General features: G+C 42.3%; 1 protein-coding gene across 1 annotated transcript in view; it reads right to left on the reverse strand.

Annotated features, from left to right (window-relative positions):
- The window catches only part of RYR2 (ryanodine receptor 2), a 3,071,198-nt gene that overhangs the window by 439,158 nt on the left and 2,611,160 nt on the right, over nucleotides 1-20,880 (reverse strand). The window contains exon 85 of the mRNA XM_078648003.1: nucleotides 4,611-5,914. Coding sequence (XP_078504129.1) covers nucleotides 4,611-5,914 — 1,304 coding nt within the window. The remainder of the gene's footprint in view (nucleotides 1-4,610; nucleotides 5,915-20,880) is intronic.

A 20,880-nucleotide genomic window follows, 5' to 3' on the forward strand; every position in this document is an offset into this window, starting at 1 on the left:
AACCTGATGGAGAAGCCAGAATAAAAGGAAGTAAATTCAGTCTGAAACGACACATATGAAATCTATCCTGTGCGTTATGTACCAGATACAGATAGGGCTCCATACCCTCCACACTCTTGACCAAGTTATAAGCCCTCACGGACTTTTTCTCTCCTTCAACCTCCGCACGACGTTGGGTTTTCCGCTCTAGGAAAATTTCCCCTACTTGTTTCTTGTGCTGTGCTAAGATGGTTGTGGGGTTCCTGAAAAAATTTCCGAACCCTAACTCTTCAAGAGTGTTTCTCACATATTTGAGCCAGGGGATGCGCATACAGTGAGTCCTACCTAAGCAGTCCAATAAAATTTCTCTGCTTAAATGTGCGTCTGGATTTGCCCAAATTTTTAGCCATGCTACAATTGGCCTTAGTTTTAGCGAGTCCACCAGATGTGGCCTCCCTAGCTCCCTATGAGCTATATATCCAGCAGTACTGGGTGGTACCCTCAGAATAGATTTCATGTGTCTGTTTTCTTCCTGTTCAATTCTAGCGGTGTTCACGAAGCCCCAGACTTCTGCCCCATAGCTTACTTTGGAACATGTTATGGAGCCGTACAGGATCATCATCTGTTCCGGGCTCCACCTGCCCAGCCTCCTGCCATAACCGGCTATAGCCCCATTGGAGGCGATCATTTTATTGCAGCGTTCTTCCACCAAGGGCTTGAATTGTAGAGCACCATCGAAGGTTACTCCGAGATAGGAGAACGTTTTAACCTCCTCTAAGCGATGGGTACCTATTGTGTAGATGGATTTAGAGGAGGGTTTTTTCCCTGCCAGGAGCACATAAGACTTGCTTAAGTTGACAGATAGGTCCAGATCGCTCATAAACTGAACGAACCCATCTATCAAGATTTGCAAACTTCGGGGTGTACGCGCAAGCAAGACCGCGTCATCTGCGTAGAGCAGGACGGGGATATGCCGCGACCCAACCCTTGGAGAATCTGCTTTTAAACCCAAGAGAGACTGTTCTAAATTATTAATATAAAGGGAGAACAAAAAAGGGGCAAGGATACAACCCTGTCTGACTCCACTTTTACATGGAAAGGACTCAGACAATCCCCCCTCCCTATTAAATCTTACTGTTGCCGTGGTGTCACTGTGCAACTCTCTTAAAATAGTAATTAGACCACTCTCGATCCCTAAACTTGCCATCATGTCCCACAATTTCCCTCTATTGACGTGGTCGAATGCTGCTGCCAGGTCCATGAATCCCATATAGATGGGTTCATCACTGGCCAGAGTGTATTTGGCAGTCAGCATATATAGGTTCAGGCATTGATCGCTAGTGGACCTCCCTGCCCTGAACCCATATTGGGTATCCGAGAAGATGTTATTCTCTTCGGTCCACTCTGACAATCTGTTCAAAATTGCCCTTCCCAAAAGTTTAGCTGAAACGTCAATCAGGGAGATAGGCCGATAACATCTAGGCTCGTCCTTATTGCCCTTTTTAAAAATTGGCACAATAATCGCTTTAGACCATGATGGGGGAGACCACAGGAAATAGCGGCATTTAAGACCCTAGTCATCAAGGGGGCCCATAGGTCTATGTTACTAAGAAAGAGGTCAGGGGGAATTCCATCCGGACCCGGGGCTTTATTCTTGGTTAGGCTTTCCATCCCTACAATAATCTCTTTAAGAGTAAACGCTACCGGGGGAGCATGGCTTTGAGTTACTGGTAACTCTACAAAGGTACCAGGATCGTGATTGTACAAACTCCTAAAGTGGGTAACCCACTGCTCCGGAAGGATATTGGCCCCTATTTCCGGGGAATCATTTTCTAAAAAGGTTGGATTATTAATGATTCTCCAGAACCCCGCTAGGTCCCTTCTTTCCCCAGCCTCTCTCAGATCTGCCCAGGCTTCTGCCTGCAAGGCGAGTTTCCTCCTTTTGGTCTCTATTCTGTATTTCTCTCTGCTTGCCCTGATTTTTTGTGGGTCCCGTGGTTTTGACTTAAGAGAGCATTTCAGTTCCCTCAGTGCTTTAGAGCAATTCTGATCAAACCACCGGGGATTGACCAAGTTACGTGTGGGCACATTGGTCCTCAATAGCCCATCTATCAGATTTACAATATGGTCAAACGTTTCTAATAATCTTGCGCCCTGTACTTCCAGGTCCAAGCAGTCGTTTATGGCCCGCAAGCCCTTATTGCTCAGATTTTTATAAAATTTTACCCCATCTATTCTGGACCACTTCAGTCTCCTGCCTTGGTCAGTGACCCTTTCCCCTATTAAGTGGTGTACATTGGGTCCTGGTCCCGCCCTATATGTAAGCGTTAAAACAAGCGGGTTATGGTCACTGAAGCTGTTCCAGTCTATCCCTACACTAATTACTTTGTTAACCAGGGATCTTGAGACCAAAATGTAATCTATAATAGATGAACAGCCCCTGCCTTTAAAAGTTGGTGGGAGTGTGCCGTCCGGCTGTGGGCCTATCATATTGATGGTATGCTCTAGGTCATACTTCAGCCGAAGCAACCTAAGAGCGCCCCCAGTCAATGAGTGAGAAAAATGAGGCCCCTTCTGGATTGGGCATTGCTCCCAATCTGTATTTGCTTTAATTAATGCCGGACAGAGATGACAATTAAAATCCCCCACCACCACCAACCCATGGGATGGGCCCTTGTTCTGAGATCCGATTTCTTGTCCCAGCCTTTGGTCGAGTTCAGTCAATACCGGGGTGAGGTTATTAGCTGACTCCGTATTATACAAATTAAACACCGAAAACCGTAGCCCCTTTCCATGGAACCGAACTGCCTGGATCCCATTTGAGGACCAGTCTGGGAAGGACCAAGTGCCTGGAAGAGCTAAATCTACATAAAGGGACAGGCCACCCATTGCTCTCCCAGAGCTAGACTTCCGGGCGGGAACAAAAAAACACTTGTAACCCTGCAAATGATAGTTATTCTCCACAGCCCATGTCTCCTGTACACATATAATATTGAATTTCCTAATGTACTCAGCCCACTCCTTGTTATAAAATTTGCCCGCTATACCGGCTATGTTCCATGAGATAAATCTCACCCCCTCAGGTATTGATTCACATTTGCTCATCTAGGCAATAGTCTACTCAAATGATGTGAAACTAAAGATTTCTTTGTAGAACTCTTCGGTATCACATGGTATCTCCTGCAGGCTCAGAAGATTGTCTGGTAGATGTAAGAGAGGAATGATAGTGAAATTGGTTAGCAGGAGGTATAGTGACACTCCCTTATGCTGTAATGCCCCTTATACTATAATGGCCTGCAGCGCACTGGAAAATTGCAAGAGTGAAAGAATGGCTATTTCGACCCTGGCCTTAGTTGATTTGATAACTAACTGGACAGACTACCTGTCAATCTATGATTTGTGTGTTTTCCACTGGCGCAAGAGTGAGTGATGGGGAAAGCAGAGTTTGAATTTGGATTTGAGGTGCCATGTGAGGTCTGAACTTTTAAGACATTTTGAAGAAAGTTTCCTCTTTGAAGGCTGTTTTCCATTCTGCTATATTCAACCCTGAAGTAACTGAGATGTTGCCATCTTCTGTATCTGTTGTCTCAGCCTGCATATCACCTTCTTTCTTCCTAAGTATACATAAACCTAGCAAAAAAGCTGGGCTTAGACAACGTAAAACACTCAACAACCACTGAGGAGCCACTGGTGAATGATTGCTATGTTGCCTATTGGCTGAATCAAACTTGGTGCCTGTTAACACTTATTGACAATTTAGGATGAAAGGTTTTGTTTTCCGCTATTCTCTTTACCTTCTAGCAAGGCTGGTGTGTGGCTCCAGGGTGCGAAACATTATCATCTGGGTTCAGAAGAAAGCTGCACCTGTTGTTTGGGGCAGTGGGGCTTCCAATTGTAGATCCTAATATCCTATTTTTTCCTTGATCAGGCATTTGTGGGTCAAGATTAATTTGACTTAGTGGTTGGAGATCAAGGGCCTTCGAATGGGAATGGGCATAACAAGTTATTTTTCCCTAGGATGGTGGACCTGTGAGCTGTTTTATTTATGAAAAACACTCCTGGAATATGAAAGCATGTCTCACATCAAGCTCTTTTCACAGTTTCCTAGTTGTACCACACTATTTCACACAGTAAGGTTAAAAGGACTATCTCTTTATCAGTGTTGGTTACCTACTTCTGAACAACAAACTTACCAGATAAGAGAGCATCCTACAATACAACCATAGGACCAAGAGATCTCCTCCTACATGAGAAGATGGCCATGTTCCTTCTTGTGTACACCAAGTACTTTGTCTATAGAATGCTGCTATGAAATGCCAAAACATGCAGCACTTAAAAACATATGATATTATGACAATGTCCAGAATTACACACAATGCAATCATTCCAAGCAATTGCCTTTTTAAGCAAACACCTAGATCCACTGTAGACATACTATAAATTTAGTTTTCACCGCCCTCTACTTATAGCTGTGAACTATTTGCATGGAGCAGCCCATATTACTGCTGGGAATGAACATTATACATTGGAAATAAGGAATACTATGGTTGTGCAACAAATGCTGTCAACTTCCCTCTGTGTTATTTGAGAAAGCTGCAATATGTATCACACATTTTGTGCTGTCACTTTACCTGGATGTTTAGCTCTAAATCAGGTAATGGCAGCAAGGAAGGGGTGCTCAGCAGGTCACTCAGCCCAGCATTTGGGTTGTGAGGAATCAGCTTGTATTGCCCTCCTTCTCTCTTTAAGTCCAAGCCGAATATGTCTGAGAGTAAGTCACTATCATCAGACAAAGCCGTTAGGTCAGTCAAGTCTTCTGGAGGCAAAGACGTGACTATAAGTTTTTTTTCCACCTCGTTACCTTCTCCCCGCACCTCATCCTGGGTGGGATCAGGCATGTTGGCTAGGAGTTCAGCTACCTTGATCTTCTTTGCCCCTTCAACCAGGCTTCCTCCAAGCAACAGGCTGCAGGTGATGCGAAAGAAACCTCGCAAGACACTAGACATAAAGTGCACAATATCCACCATGATGCTCCAGCAGGAAGAGAATAAGGCCATGACCAGGTCCTTCATGGTCATCTTTTTAATTTTTTTTATTTGTTTTTTCAGGCTCTTCATGCTGAGCATTTTCACGAGTGTCAATATATTATACCTGAGAGCGAGAAGAGCAGATTTAACAGTCACAGTGGAAAAAAAGCCCATTCCTGGATCCTGTTCTTCAGGTTTGTCCTTCTCTGTATCTTCTTTATTTGAGGACCTCTCATTTAAGTCAGACTCAGAGATCTGGGCAGCAAGTTGCATTTCAAAGATGGTGTCCTCACAAAAATTGACGAAGAGTTCCATTTTTTCCTTTTCCCCTCCTTCATTGACCACATCAAAGATGAACTGTCGTTTTGATTCTTTCACTTGAGGTTTTTCCCATTGGGTCCGACTAGACTCACTGATCTCAAAATAGACCCTCTCAATGCGTTTTGCACTTCCCATGATCTCAATGCGGCCTAGATAGGGCTGAAAATAATGAAGCACACTGTCTGCTAGTTCAAGGAAAGTCTGTAATCGAGTGTCATGAGGCATGTGTTCTGATAAGTTAGTCAGGAGGACAGCTACATTAAAACCAATATCTTTGGCAGGTTCATGGAATCTTTTAACAAACTCTTCGTAGTCCAGAGTTTCATTCTCGTCTGTCTCTGCACACGATAGGAGAAACTCTGTTTCAGATTGTGTGTAGTGCTTATGGCTTTCCATTGCCTTCTGGAAATCCCTTTTGGAAATTACACCCTTACCATCTGGATCATATTCCTTGAAGGCATCAGAGAATGTCAGGTCTTTCAGTTTCAGGAACATGTCAAAAAACTTCAAGATCATCTCAACATTGTTGGAAGATTCCACTAACATGTCAACCATCTGCTTGCCAATGGTTCCATTCACCACATTACCTACAGACGAGAAAATGCACACATAGCCGTTGTTAGAAAGAGACTTTTGACTATATAAATTATTAATTTGATATACAGTGCATGATCAGACACCTTAAACTGAGCATTGGCCCGAGCATAAGACTGGTGTATTGAAAGAAATATAGCTAAGAAAAAAATTCATAAATCATCACTTATAGTCATAGATCGATGGCATGCATAGTGAGAGAATGTAATAAAATACACATACATATTTTAGTACTACAGATTCTCTTTCACTAATAGTTCCAAAATGTCTTTGCTTTTGCACTGTACAGGTTCTTTAATAGTCACTCTTTACCCCCAAGTTACTCTCTGTTTCATTTTGTGTGTGTGTGTGTGTATATATATATATATACATACATATACATGCATATATATATATATGTGTGTGTATGTATATCTATATATCTATATATCTATCTATATATCTATCTATCTATATATATATATATATATATATATATATATATATATATATATATATATATATATATATATATATATATATATATTTTGATATCAAAATCTATTTTAAATAGATACATGTTTACTATTGTACACTTATGGCTAGATTTGGATTTTTTTTTATTCAGAAAGAATTCTCAGAGTGACAATTCCCCAACAGTGTCTCTTTCTTCAGTTTCAATGTACCCAAATGCAAAAACATTATATTCATTTGGATGTAACACATGAACATTTACACATGCTGAAAGGTGGTTCTCAAGCGAAATTACACTTGCTAACTTGTAGTTCATTTTCTCTACAGGAAAATATTTTTGCCCATGAAAAAAGCCCTTCTCCTGCATCCCTACTACGTTATGGGGTGTTCCAGTCTACCAATAAATAACATACCCTCCAGACTAAGTTACCATTGATGAACCTTGATGAGATGTTATTTTCAATAATGATAACAACAACAACAACAATATTATTATTAATAGTAATAACAATAATAGCACTAATAACAACAACAATAATAGTATTAATAAATGAAGAAAAAAGAAGAATATCATTCTTATATGTCAGGTATTGTGCAATGAGTAGCATATAGTGGTTTCAAGGAATTAATAAATATGGAAATCTGAGAATTTAGCATGGGGAGGACTGTCAGAAAATGTGTCTCTTCAATGAGCTGCTAAAATAAAGAATAATTAACTAGCCTTGAATGGCAAAATGTGTAAGATTTGTAACTAATTTTATCGCCATATATGTTACAGAAACACAATTCCTTGTCAGGAAATGTCTTTAACATTGCTGTTTTTAATGACAGCTGTATTGTTATACTATAATTCATTTTTATATTTGTATATGTTGATGTCTGTGTTCGTCATTTCATTAATACGAGGTTAACACATTGATTAATCTCAAAAATGTGTTTGCTTTGCCTAGCATTATCTTGCTCAGATTTTAGCCAAAAAAGATGATAAAAAAAACTAGATAAGGTTGCACACAGTGATGCCAACATCTTGGGCCCGATCAGGGCCGGACTGGGAACCAAAACCGGCCCTGGCAAAGTGCTCGGCGGACCCCCTATCCCCCGCGGGGGGGGGAGGGCTGGGGGGTGCCGTCAAGCTCTTTGCCTGGGCCAGTTTTCTGCCGATTTTGTTACAGGGACCATGCAAAAACGGCCCTGTAACAAAAATGGCCCCCAGGGGCTCAAAACCGGCCCCCACCCGTGGAGCGCACCAGGGGATTGCCTGGTGCCCGCTACGGCCAGTCCGGGCCTGGGCCTGATTCACAAATGTTAGACGAAATTCTAACATTACGACTTTCGGTAGTCATAAAGGGCATTTACTACGCATAAATGCCCTTTGTGAATTCCGAAAGTCGAACTTTATGACTTTCCGTATTCACAAGGGCATTTAGGAGTAGTAAATGCCCTTTGTGAATACCGAGAAAGAGAGAGAGACATTTGACTCTGCACAAGGCAAGAAGGAAAGGGGAAGTAGAAGAGGGAGGTAAATAAAATGATGCATGAGTAAGTCACTGAATCGGAATGCTCTCATGGTTAGCAGAATTTGAGAATGGTTATATTGTAAATTATAGCCTTGTAGCCGGCTGACAAGGGCTGTAGCGGTTCTTACATGCTCTGAACCTTAGTTATAGGCCAGACCTGCAGGTTAGGCCCTATGAATGTGATGGCATTTAACAGCAGGTATATCCAAGGAAGAATGGTTGTACAGCAACTAAAACATGCCACCAAAAAGCATCCATGTTAAACAGGTGAAAGAGACACTTTGTAATGTTGGAACATAAGGCTTATACTTGATATTATTGGCCACAAGCTACTTGATTGTCCATCGGCCACAAGCTACTTGATTGTTCTCAATGGCATAGAACACTTTGCCCTGCTGAATTGTGGTAAAGTTTGCAGAAGCCATTTTGAGACTGTGAATAAGCAAATCAACTTTAAATTTGATCAAACTTGACATTCCAATTGACTGGGTGATTTTTTAAAATGTCCAAGTTAATCAGTAACACCATGAGTATCAGATTTATCTCCAAAAATGTATTTTCATAGTCATATGGAATTCAAAAGGTGATCAGTGTTGCTCATATCATTTGGAACAATCCACATTTCAAAGTGCTCATGTAGTTATTTAATTCTGGTATACATAATTACCAAACATATAAAACAAAACTATAGTTTTATTCCCAATATATACATTAGCAGCTAAAACTAGTGTTAAACACTTCTGTCATTAACAACAGCTTTTAAATACAATATTCCTTACCCAGGTTTTCCTTTAAAATATAGAATACTAAAGTTTGAATATATTATCAAGTTAAGCAAACACAAGGAGATGATGGATGGAGCGAAGAAGGTTTTAAGACACTCACAGATCTGGGTTGAATCCATCATTGTTCTTTAGCCTACTTCACCACCCCAGTTCACCCTATTCCTCATGGGAATAGTCCAACCCGGACTAGTCCAGTATTGAGCTCAAATGTTGTGAGTCAGGTTCCCTCTATTCATCTTAAAAAGCAAGTTGAGAACCATAAAAATCACACCAGGTGCAAGAAATTGCATATTAATGGATTAGCAGAGGGGCTCGAAGGCTCTAATCCTCTCTCGTTTTTTCATTCTTTAATAGCACATCGTCATGGTCACAGCCCAGAAACTGCATCTTTGTCTAATAAATCAAGAGGTGTTATCCTTTACTTTTTAGAATATATTAATTTACTAAAGGTTTTATAAGCATTTAAACTGAAAGGCAAACTCTCATGGCAGGGACACACTCTTTCCTTTTCTCAAGACTAACTAAAGCCACGGCAGAAAGAAGGACACTATTTTTGGACATGAGACCTGCGATTCAGAATCAAAATGCCAGATTTGGCATTTTACATCCATGTCTTTTTAGAGTGACTTATAAAAGTAAAACCATGAACTATGAGGGCCCTGTTCTACTACAGTGGTTCTTGGATAATTGCAAAGGCGAAGACATGGCAATTGTCAGATTATTTACTACTTGATTTTCTGTTATAAGTTTTAAGTCTATTATTCTTTTCTTGTCATGTTTTATCATTGTATATTATTTTTTCCATTTCATATCTTTCTCTTTCCTTGTTTTTTGTTAGGTGCTGTATTCATAGTTGCTCATTGTGACTCATAGTCCATCTGGGTGGTAAATTCCTCCTTCCCGTTGTACCGTGAGGTTTCAAGTTGGTTGTGTTAACTTCCTTATGTGGCTTTTCCCCCATCGATTTCTGTGTATGTTTTGTGGTATGTACTTTTGTTTATTCTCTTATAGACTCTTTCTTTTTCCTTTCTATCCTTTCTCTGCACTTTTCTCCTCCTCCCATGTCTTTTTTTCCTGGATGTTTGTCATCTATATTATATGTATTTCATTGTTTTCTTTCTTTTTCCTCTTTTTCTCATTTATTCTTTTTTCTCCTTACTTTTATTCTTCTTTTTTTCATGAATACATCTTTTTTTCTGATATACTATCCATTTTACTGGTATTTTACTACACATTCTTTGTTATATCTCATTACATAGACAATAGTATTGCAATTTGACAGTTGTTACTATTTGTTTAAAGTTTTAACTTTATTACTGTATTATAGATTGGTTTAACAATTATTTCTTGGAATGTTAAAGGTTTAGGCTCACCTATAAAACGCCAAACGACCTTATCTCATCTCTCTAATCTAAAAGGTGATATTGCCTTATTGTAAGAAAATTCATGTATTGGATAATATAATATTTAAACTTAAAAGGCAATGGGTTGGTTATATTTTTGTTTCTCCAGGTTCAGGGAGACTTAATGGTGTAGCTATTTTATATCATAAACATCTGAAGATATAAGTCATCTGCCAGGATACTGATGTTGTAGGCAGATAGGTTTCTGTATCGTTACTTGTTAATGAAATACCTATGAATATTTTTAACCTGTATACACACACTATTCCAGAAAATCTTTCAGGACCCAGATACTATCTAAATTGATGACTCACCTTGATGAGTACTTACTACTAGGTGGAGATTGTAACATGGTTCTTGATCCAATTATTGATAGACACTCTAAATCTAGATTATTCCTTCACATATGCATTCTCAATTAATATCCACTGTGCATATTATTGGGCTGCACACCTTGCAGCTATCAACCATATTAATTATGGAGACTTTAACAACCCAGACTACAGGATGGATAAGTGGCTCCTCCCGGGAGGAAATTATAATAGATCTCTTTACTCATGTTTGAGCCAGTCCAGATTAACAAGGCCCACTGGACATACCGTCAAAGTATGACATGCTGCAAATAAATCCCTTGGGTGGGAACGTAAACTGACACTAGCTCCCCCCTTTTTGGGACTCGGCACAACTTGGCAATCTTTGGACATCAATCAATCAATCAATCAATCACGGCATTTGTAAAGCGCGCTACTCACCCGGGAGGGTCTCAAGGCGCTGGGGGAGAGGGGTATGTTACTGCTCGAAAAGCCAGGTCTTGAGCTGCTTCCTGAAGGAGAGATGGTCTTGGGTTCGCCGAAGTTGGGTGGGGAGGGAGTTCCAAGTCTTGGCTGCCAGGTAGGAGAAGGATCTTCCTCCGGCGGTGGCACTGCGGATGCGTGGTACGGTGGCGAGGGCGTGGCTGGTCGATCGTAGTTGGCGTGTGGGCGTGTAGAAGGTCATGCGGTCGTTGAGGTACTTGGGGCCCAGGTCGTGGAGAGCCTTGTGTGCGTGGGTGAGGAGTCTGAACGTGATTCTCTTGCTGACAGGGAGCCAGTGCAGGTCTCTCAGGTGTCTGGTGATGTGGCTGTGTCGGGGGATGTCCAGGATGAGTCGTGCGGAGGCGTTCTGGATGCGTTGAAGTCTTTTTTGAAGTTTGGCTGTGGTTCCGGCGTAGAGGGTGTTCCTGTAGTCCAGTCGGCTGGTGACGAGTGCCTGGGTGACGGTCTTCCTGGTTTCAATGGGGATCCATCTGAAGATCTTGCGGAGCATGCGCAGGGTGTTGAAGCACGAGGATGAGACGGCGTTGACTTGTCTGGTCATCGACAGGGAGGAGTCCAGGATGAAGCCCAGGTTGCGTGCGTGGTCCGTTGGCTTGGGAGCGGTGCCCAGGGCCGGGGGCCACCAGGAGTCGTCCCAGGCGGAGGGTGATGATCCCAGGATGAAGACTTCCGTCTTGTCTAAGTTCAGTTTAAGGCGGCTGTTCCTCATCCAGACGGCGATGTCCTTCATCCCTTCGTGTAGGTTGGCTCTGGCGGTGGTGGGGTCGTTGGTGAGGGAGAGGATCAGCTGGGTGTCGTCGGCGTAGGAGATGAAGTTGAGGTTGTGTTGTGGTGCGATGGCTGCGAGGGGGCTCATGTAGACGTTGAAGAGGGTTGGACTTAGTGAAGATCCTTGTCGTACTCCGCAGATGACTTCAGTGGCCTCAGATCTGAACGAGGGGAGGCGGACTCTCTGGGTTCTTCCGGCGAGGAACGAGATGATCCACTCCAGTGCTTTCTCATGGATTCCGACATTGCTGAGGCGCTTCACTAGGGTGCGGTGGCAGACAGTGTCGAACGCCGCAGAGAGGTCCAGGAGGATGAGGTCCGCTGTTTCTCTGTTGTCGATCAGGGTTCTGATGTCGTCGGTGGCTGCGATTAGGGTGGTCTCGGTGCTGTGGTTGGCCCGAAACCCGGAATGCGAGGGGTCGAGGGATCCGTTCGTCTCGAGGAAGGCGGGAAGCAGTCTGTTGACGGTCTTCTTGATGATTTTGGCCGGGAAAGGAAGGAGCGAGATGGGACGGTAGTTCTTGAGGTCGGTGGGGTCCGCCGTTGGTTTCTTCAGGAGGGCGGTCAGCTCGGCGTGCTTCCAGCTCTTCGGGAAGGTGGCGGTGTGGAAGGAGGAGTTGATGATGTCCCGGAGCTGGGGTGCGATGATGGCGTCGGCTTTGTTGAAGACGTGGTGTGGGCAGGGGTCTGTTGGTGATCCGGAGTGGATGGAGTTCATCGTGCGGGTGGTGTCTTCGGTGCTGATCGGGGTCCAGTTGCAGAGGGTGGTGGTGGCAGGCGTTGGTTCGGTGGTAGGGTGCGTGGTCTGTGCGTCGAAGCTGTTGTGTATGTCGGCGATCTTGCGGTGGAAGAACGAGGCGAGTGAGTTGCAGAGGTCTTGCGAGGAAGTGATGTTGTTGTTTCCGGAGCTGGGGTTGGAGAACTCTTTGACGATGCTGAAGAGTTCCTTGCTGTCATTGGCATTGTTGTCCAGTCGTTCTTTGAGTGCTGACTTCTTGGTGGCGCGGATCAGCTGCTGGTGTTTGCGGGTGGCGTGCTTGAGGGCGGTCCTGTTGTCTGTGGTCTGGTCGAGCCGCCAGGCTTTCTCGAGGGTGCGGCAGTTCTTCTTGGATTCCTTGAGTTCGTCGGTGAACCAGGGTTTTTTTTTGCTGCCGGGTCTGCAGGGAGGGTTCTTTAGTGGTCATCAAAAGGGTTTGATAAATGCGTCATGATTGGCATAAAACAAATTAAGGACATGTGGGAGAAGGGAGGGGTGAAACCTTTTGTCGCCCTCCAGACCCAATACGAACTCGCTGACACTGAGCTCTTTCAAAACAATCAGGTCAGTCATGCACTGCGGTTCCTCATCCCAAGAGGCACGACTCTTCCCGAATCATCCCCATTAGAGGACAGAATATTGGACGGCAATATCCCTGATAAGGCATCTCATTAATATATAATAAACTAATACACCACATGGAGGATACTCTCTCGGCTTTGAGGCAGAAGTGGGTGGCAGATGGGTTAGAAACGGATGATGAGGATTGGCAAGAAGTGGTTTCCTCTCCCCGAGTAGAGGCCATTTCGGCTTGATTAAGGCTAATCCAGTTTAAAATCCTACATAAGATATATATGACCGGTCCCCGGTTAGCACTGATGGGGAGAGCCGAAACGGGAGATTGCCGTAGAAAATGTGGTCTCACCGGTACGTTCATGCACATTATGTGGAAATGCGCGCTTATCCATAAGTATTGGAGGGAGGTACACGCAGTGATGAGGACGGTCCTCTCTGTTGCTATCTACCCTGAGGCACGTAGATGCTTACTAAACATATGGGAGCTGACTGATCTTAACATCTACCAGACACAGTGGGCCACTTTAGGTTTCATGCTGGCAAAATGAAACATCGCCCAAGCTTGGGGGGCGGTGGCCCATCCTACTTTGGAGGTCTGGAAGAACAATGTGGATTGGTGTATGTTCCGAGAAAAGACGGTGTATGCGGCCCGAGGCTGTCACAAAAAGTGGACCCATGTCTGGTCACAATGGAACTCCTTTCGTGGAGGTATTTGCGCTGCCCCACAGAACATCAAACATGATGATTTGTTTCCTCCTTGAAACGTCTTCACTGCATATAATCTGTTGTAACCCTGCCTCGCATTGTCATGCATGTATTTATATTTCACTGATTTTTAATGTCGATATGCCGATGTCTGTTTGATAATAAAGTTATGTAAAAAAAAACATCCACTATACAACAAAGATCCCTTGCTGATGCTTGGAGATTATGTAATCCTACAGTTGAAGTGTATACCTTTTTTCTCTCCTGTACATTCTTCTCAATCTCAAATCTATTATTTGTTTATTTCTAAATCCCTTCCACAACATACGATACACTCAGACATAGGCTCCATATTAATTTTGGATCCTTCTACCGTCACTCTACATTTAGATCTTTTTCTACCCATTCAGGGAACTAAGAGATGGAGATTCAATAATTATCTTCTTTTAGATTCCAATCCAATTTTACACAAGGCTTTGAACAATTTGCCAACACGTTTTTCTTGAAAATGATAATCCAGATATCTCCCATCAGACTATTTGGGATACTTTTGAAGCTGCCTCTAGAGATTTCATTGTCTCATTTGTAGCCCAAAAAAGAAATCTTCCGTAAATTATTTGAAATTACGTACTTCATGCATTAAACACTTTGAACATTCCTTTTATACTACTAAATCTAGAACTTGTCTTGATGAATGAATTAATGCTAAATTTGCATCTAATAAACTCTCCACAGAGAATGCAAATATATATTTGCTTATGTCTAGTGCCAAATATTATGGCAGTCATAATAAGGCAGGGTCATTTCTTGCTATTTTATCTTGAAATTAAAAAGGAGCAGACTAAAATTGATTCTCTCTTAATGTCTACTAATTGTAGCGGTCATAAGAATGAAGATATACTTTTGGAACTTACTCATGGTAAAGCCCAAGGGACTGTTGGTTTTCATATTTTTCCAAATTTCTCACTCCCAAATCACATCAATTGATTCTTTACTTTATATTGTCTCAAATATATGGCGTTTCTTTTCAAGATGTTTTAATATGTCTCCTCCGCAAGGAAAATGAATACCATACATTGTCGAAAAACTATAGACCTATTTCCCTAATTTTGATTTTGAAATATTGTCGAAAAACTATAGACCTATTTCCCTAATTTTGATTTTGAAATATTTGTGAAAATACTTGCTCTTTGTTTAGATACACTATTACCTCAATTTACTGGGCGGGAAAAACGTGGTTTCATTAAAGTCAGACATATATGTCAGATAATACTAGATTCTTTTTCAATGTTCTAAGTAAATCTAAAACATACAAATATTCCCTAGTGGCTGTTTCTTTGGATGCCAAAAAGGCATTCAATCGAGTTAGCAGGGCTTTTATTTTTTCTACTCTTGCCTGGTTCGGTTTTGAGTCTTAATTTGTTAACTATGTCTCTTTGTTGTATTCTTCTCCAAAATCCTCTTTCTTAGCCAATGGCCTCATTTTGCCATCATTTTCTCTTTACTGGGGTGTTTGACAAGGTTGCCCTCTTTCTTCCCTATTGTTCATTCTTGCGCTAGAACCTTTTTTAATGAAAATTCATTTGAATTCAGACGTTAAAGGTTTTTCCTATGATAGCAAGCAGTAAATGTTCTTAGTTTATGCTGATGATATTTTACTTTCTATTTCACAACCGTTGACTTCTTTACCAGCCTTTTTAACAAGAACATTTTGTATTTGTCTCAGGTTATAAATTAAATGCTGACAAATGTGGAAGTATTCCTTTAAATAAATTATGTTTTAATGCGAATTTCACATCTTCTTCATTTCATTGAAATTTGGATAAAATCAAATATCTTGGAATTTTGTGTACTGCTTCCATTAAATAAACTGTTTTCCTAAACCTAAAAGAATTACAAACATTAATTTTCTTTACATCTTGATGGAATCCCTCATTTTATCTTGTTCTTGAATATTATAAAAATTATGTTAGTTTCCATAATAATATTCTATCTTTATAATTTGTCTATAAATATCCCTAATTCTCATTATAATAAAATGATACTCTATCTTGTCTAAATACTCATAGAATAACAAAAAATCTTGAATGTCTGTCCATAAACTCAAACAACCTAAACATATGGGGGGGTGTTAATTTTTGAGATTTACACTCATGAAGATGATTTCCTAATTTCACCATTCTGGGTTGATCTTGAAAAAGACTTTTTCATTCTTTTTCTTTTGAGGAGTTTTTATCCTTTACACAAACATCTTTATCATAAAAAATGCATGTAAAATCCTGCAATCTATTCTTATTTCTTATCAGAATGCTAAAGAACAATTTCTAAATCCATCAATTTGGTATAATAAACATATAAAATACATAATTGTTTGTGGAAAGATTGGCATGCTAAAGTACTTAGATTGACTTATCAACTCTGTCAAAATTATGTTTGCATTACTTTTTCATTAGCTCAAACCCGTTTTCCCCTTCCCTCTTCATATCAAACCAAATACATATCCTTAATCACTATGGTTAAATCCTCATATATTAAGTACCTTCTTAATCTTATATTCCTTTCTCCACCCTTAGTTTAAACTTGATTTTATACAACTCCCCCTCTGCGTTCCAGCTTTATAAACAACTAATTTCTTTTCCAGTTACCCAAGATACAACAGAGGTGAAACTACATTGGGAATCTGATTTACAAACCTATTTTTCAATTCCAATAGGGATGAAAATTTGGACTAAAATAAGGAAATCTTCTAGAGCAGCAAATACTACTCAAAACTTTATTTTTTTTATCTATAATAGACTCTTGATTACTCCTGCTACACTACATAAAATAGACCCTAATATTCTCCTACTCTACCCTCTACCTGTTGATCCAGCAGATCTTAAGCATATGTTATTTGAATGCCCTTCTATTCATAGCTTTTGGATACAAATTTGCCAAAAGATAAATAATATTTTTCACACACACGTCTCAATCACTTTTGCTAATATTTTTCTAGGAAGTGTTCCAGAGAATTGGTCATCTCGATCTAATGCTTTTCACATAATTGACTTACTCCTCGCAGTTGCATTCCAACAGATTACCAAGGCATGGAAGGATGCTTCTACTGTATCTTTTCGGGCTTGGTGCTATGGAGTCTAATACAATGATAGACTGGACAGAGCATATGTTTATCCTGTTGCTCTTGCTCTTGAAAGAGATCTTCTTTGATAACCCATAAAAATGTTTTAAATCTCTCTGCAAACAGGACGTGTTCACATAACCCTCGAATTGAAGAAGTGCATAAACCTTTGTGAATTTCCAATATTACTCTTACTAATTGTAAATATAAGTTACTATTTACACTCTGATTTTATTAATGTTGTCATACAGTTGTTATTTGATTCTTGATGGTGCATGATTGTTTTTTTCTCTCCTTCTTTCTTTTTCTTACTTTCATATCTCATACCTAATATTATGATTATATGCTTAATGATTATCCCTTGTATTTAATCTATTGAACTTAGATATTTACTAAATAAAATGTATCTCTTAAACTTAAAATTCAACTTGAGCTCGATAAAATTGCAAATAATGAAGCATACTGCACCAACTCTATAGGTGCAGAAAGAGAAACAAGCTTAAGTCGACAACCGATATTTGAATCAATAGCTGGAGACACTAAGGCACAGTCAAATGATCGAGATGAACAAGTTACTTACCTTCGGTAACGCTTTTTCTGGTAGATACAGTATCTGCCTGTGGATTCCTCACCTTGTGAATATCCCCTTGCGTCAGCAACATTCGGAAATTCTTTATGTAGCTTCGCGCTGACGTGGACGACGTCACAGAGGCACGGCATCGCGCGCGACTCCGATGACATCACCGACACCATAATAGGCCCACGCCGGCGTGATGACGTCAGTTCCGCCCTTTTATCCGTGCCTTCGAGGCACACGGATGGACCGTCAACAGTAGATATATACACAGTATACAATAGTCAAGATAACACGCACAGTGTAAGGACAATGCAGTAATTCAAGAAGAATAACATATATACATCAAAACATTGCCATTATCTAAGGTATAGAAGAGTGGACAACGGGGAGGCGGGTTGGCATGTGTGGAATACACAGGCAGATACTGTATCTACCAGAAAAAGCATTACCTAAGGTAAGTAACTTTTTCTTCTGATAGATACATCTGCCAGTGGATTCCTCACCTTGTGAATAGAGTCCCACAGCAGTCCCCACTCCCGGAGGAGGGTGTCCACTCCCTTATACCAGAAAATCTTGAAGGACAGAGCGCGCAAAATGGCCGTCCCTCCTCATCTCGCTATCCAAGCAGTAATGCTTTGCAAAAGTGTGGAGGGAGGCCCTGCTCTACAAATGTCCTCTACAGGAAAACCTCTAGACAAAGCAGATGATGATGACTTTGCTCTAGTAGATTGAGCCCTTATACCCTCTGGAGGTTCCTTACCAGCCAGGGCATAGCAGATCTTGATGCATAGTATGATCCATCTTGAGAGTGTGCGCTTGTGCACAGCTCGTCCTTTCTTCCAGCCAGGAAATCCCATAAAGAGCTGGTCATCCACTCAATAGTCTTTAGTTCTATCAAGGTAAAAGCTCACCGCACTCTTAGGGTCCAGAGGGTGAAGACGCTCCTCCTCCTGAGAAGGGTGAGGGGGAGGATAGAAGGTAGGTAGGGTAATGGACTGTCCTAAATGGAAAGGAGTAACCACCTTAGGCAGAAAAGCAGCCCTGGTCCTAAGAACCATTCGTTCAGCATGAATGGTCAAGAATGGGGGCTTTGAACTAAGAGCTTGAAGCTCACTTACCCTCCTTGCCGAGCTAATTGCGACAAGAAAAACAGTCTTAAAAGACAAAAGTCTCAAAGGACACCTGTGTAAAGGTTCAAAAGGAGAACCCATTAAATATGTAAGAACTAGGTTCAAGTCCCATTGAGGCACAATAAAGGGAGTAGGTGGAAACTTATTAGCTAAACCCTTTAAAAATCTCAGTACAACGGGAGATTTAATCAAAGATGGTTGATCCGGTAAACAGATAAAAGCTGATAAAGCTGATAAATAACCTTTTACCGTAGGTACAGCAAAACCCTGCTGTGCCAATGAAAGTGCAAATTGAAGTATTTCTGACAACCAAGCTCTCAAAGGATCAACAGAATTCTCTCCACACCATGATACAAATTTAGACAACCTATATGAATAGATGGACTTGGTGGAGTCACGCCTAGCCGATAAAATTACATCCACCACATCAGGTGGGAGCGAAAAGGAATTCAGGTTGCCCCGTTCAATCTCCAGGCATGAAGGTGTAAGGTCTGGAGGAGGGGGTGTAGAACCTGCCCCTCCATCTGAGAGAGGAGGTCTGCCCTGAGAGGGAGACGGAGCGGTGGGCATGAGGAGAGGTGGAGAAGATCTGTGTACCGCCAATCCGGGGCGATCAATATAACTTGGGCCCGGTCTTGGCGAATCTTCCTCAGAACCCGAGGAATCAAGGGTATGGGAGGAAACGCGTAAAGGAGTTGTGAGCCCCAACTCAACTGAAACGCGTCCCCCAAGGCTCCCTGCATCGGAAACTGGAGACTGCAGAATGACGGGCAGTGAGCATTCTCGTGAGTGACAAACAGGTCCACCCGAGGAGTTCCCCACATCTGAAAAACGTGACGAACTACCTCTGGATGAAGCCTCCACTCATGGTCGGCGGAGAACTGCCGACTGAGACTGTCTGCACGCATGTTCAGAACTCCGGCCAGATGATTTGCCGTCAGAACCCAGGACCAGAGGCGCAGAACCTCTCTGCAGAGACACTGCGACCCTACTCCTCCCTGTTTGTTGACATACCACTTTGCAGTGGTGTTGTCCGTCAGGACCTGAACCGACCACCCGCGAAGGGAAGGGAGGAAGGCCTTGAGCGCCAGACGTATCGCCCACAATTCCAGAAGGTTGATATGAAGCAACCTTTCCTCTGGAGACCAAAGACCCTTGACCTCCAGATCCCCCAGATGAGCACCCCACCCTAGAGTGGATGCATCCTATATCACTGTGGCCACAGCTAGAGGCAGTTAAAAGGGCTTTCCTTGAGACAGGTTGCCTTCCACTCCCCACCAAGTCAGATCTGCTGCAGTTTCTCTGGAGATCCTCACAGACTCCCTGAGATCCCAGTTGTGTTGATACCACTGCCTGCGGAGGCACCACTGGAGTGCCCTCATATGCCAGAGTGCATTGTTGACCAACAGAATGCAGGAAGCCATCAGAACGGGCACGCGAATGACCTTCAGGACTGGAACAACCGCTCCATTGTAAAATAAAGGAATCATTTCCTGTATGTCGTGAATCCTTTGAGGTGGAGTGAATGCACGACACACAGTTGTGTCCAATACTGCACCTATGAACAGGTTGCGCTGGGAGGGCACAAGGTGAGATTTGGGTACTTTTATCGAAAAACCCAACCTGTGCAACAACTGAGTTGTCTCTTGCAAATGATGGAGTACTACCTCCGGAGATTGTGCTTTGATCAGCCAATCGTCCAGATAAGGGAATACTGGAATCCCTGACCTTCTGAGATGTGCAGCCACCACAGCCATCACCTTGGTGAAGACTCGAGGCGCAGTAGTAAGACCAAATGGTTGAACCGCAAATTGGTAGTGCTGCGATCCCACCGTGAAGCGGAGATACTTCCTGTGGGACTCCAGAATGGGTATATGAAAATAAGCATCCTGCAAGTCGATCGACACCATCCAGTCTTCTTCCATCAGCGCTTGAAGAACCTGCGCAAGGGTGAGCATCTTGAACTTTTCTTGCTTCAGGTAAAGGTTCAGGATCCAGAGATCCAGGATTGGACGAAGTCCGCCATCCTTTTTGGGAATCAAGAAATACCGGGAGTAGCACCCCTGACCCCTTTCCTGCTCCGGAACCAGCTCTATCGCACCCTATTTGAACAGTGCCTTCACTTCTTCCTGAAGGTGCAACAGGTAGTCCTCTGAGCAAAAACCTTGGCAAGGAGGGTAATTTGGGGGAAACTCCCGAAAGGGAAGAGCATACCCATTCTCTACAAGATTGAGAACCCAAAGATCTGATGTAACCGATTCCCAATCCCGTAGAAAATAAGTAAGCCAACCCCCCACAGAACCCGCATGATCCGGAATGGCAGATCTAGGGATGCTTTGCTGCTGCAGGTGGGGG

The sequence above is a fragment of the Lissotriton helveticus genome, chromosome 6 (genome assembly GCF_964261635.1).
Source record: "Lissotriton helveticus chromosome 6, aLisHel1.1, whole genome shotgun sequence".
NCBI classification, from domain to species: Eukaryota; Metazoa; Chordata; class Amphibia; order Caudata; family Salamandridae; genus Lissotriton; species Lissotriton helveticus.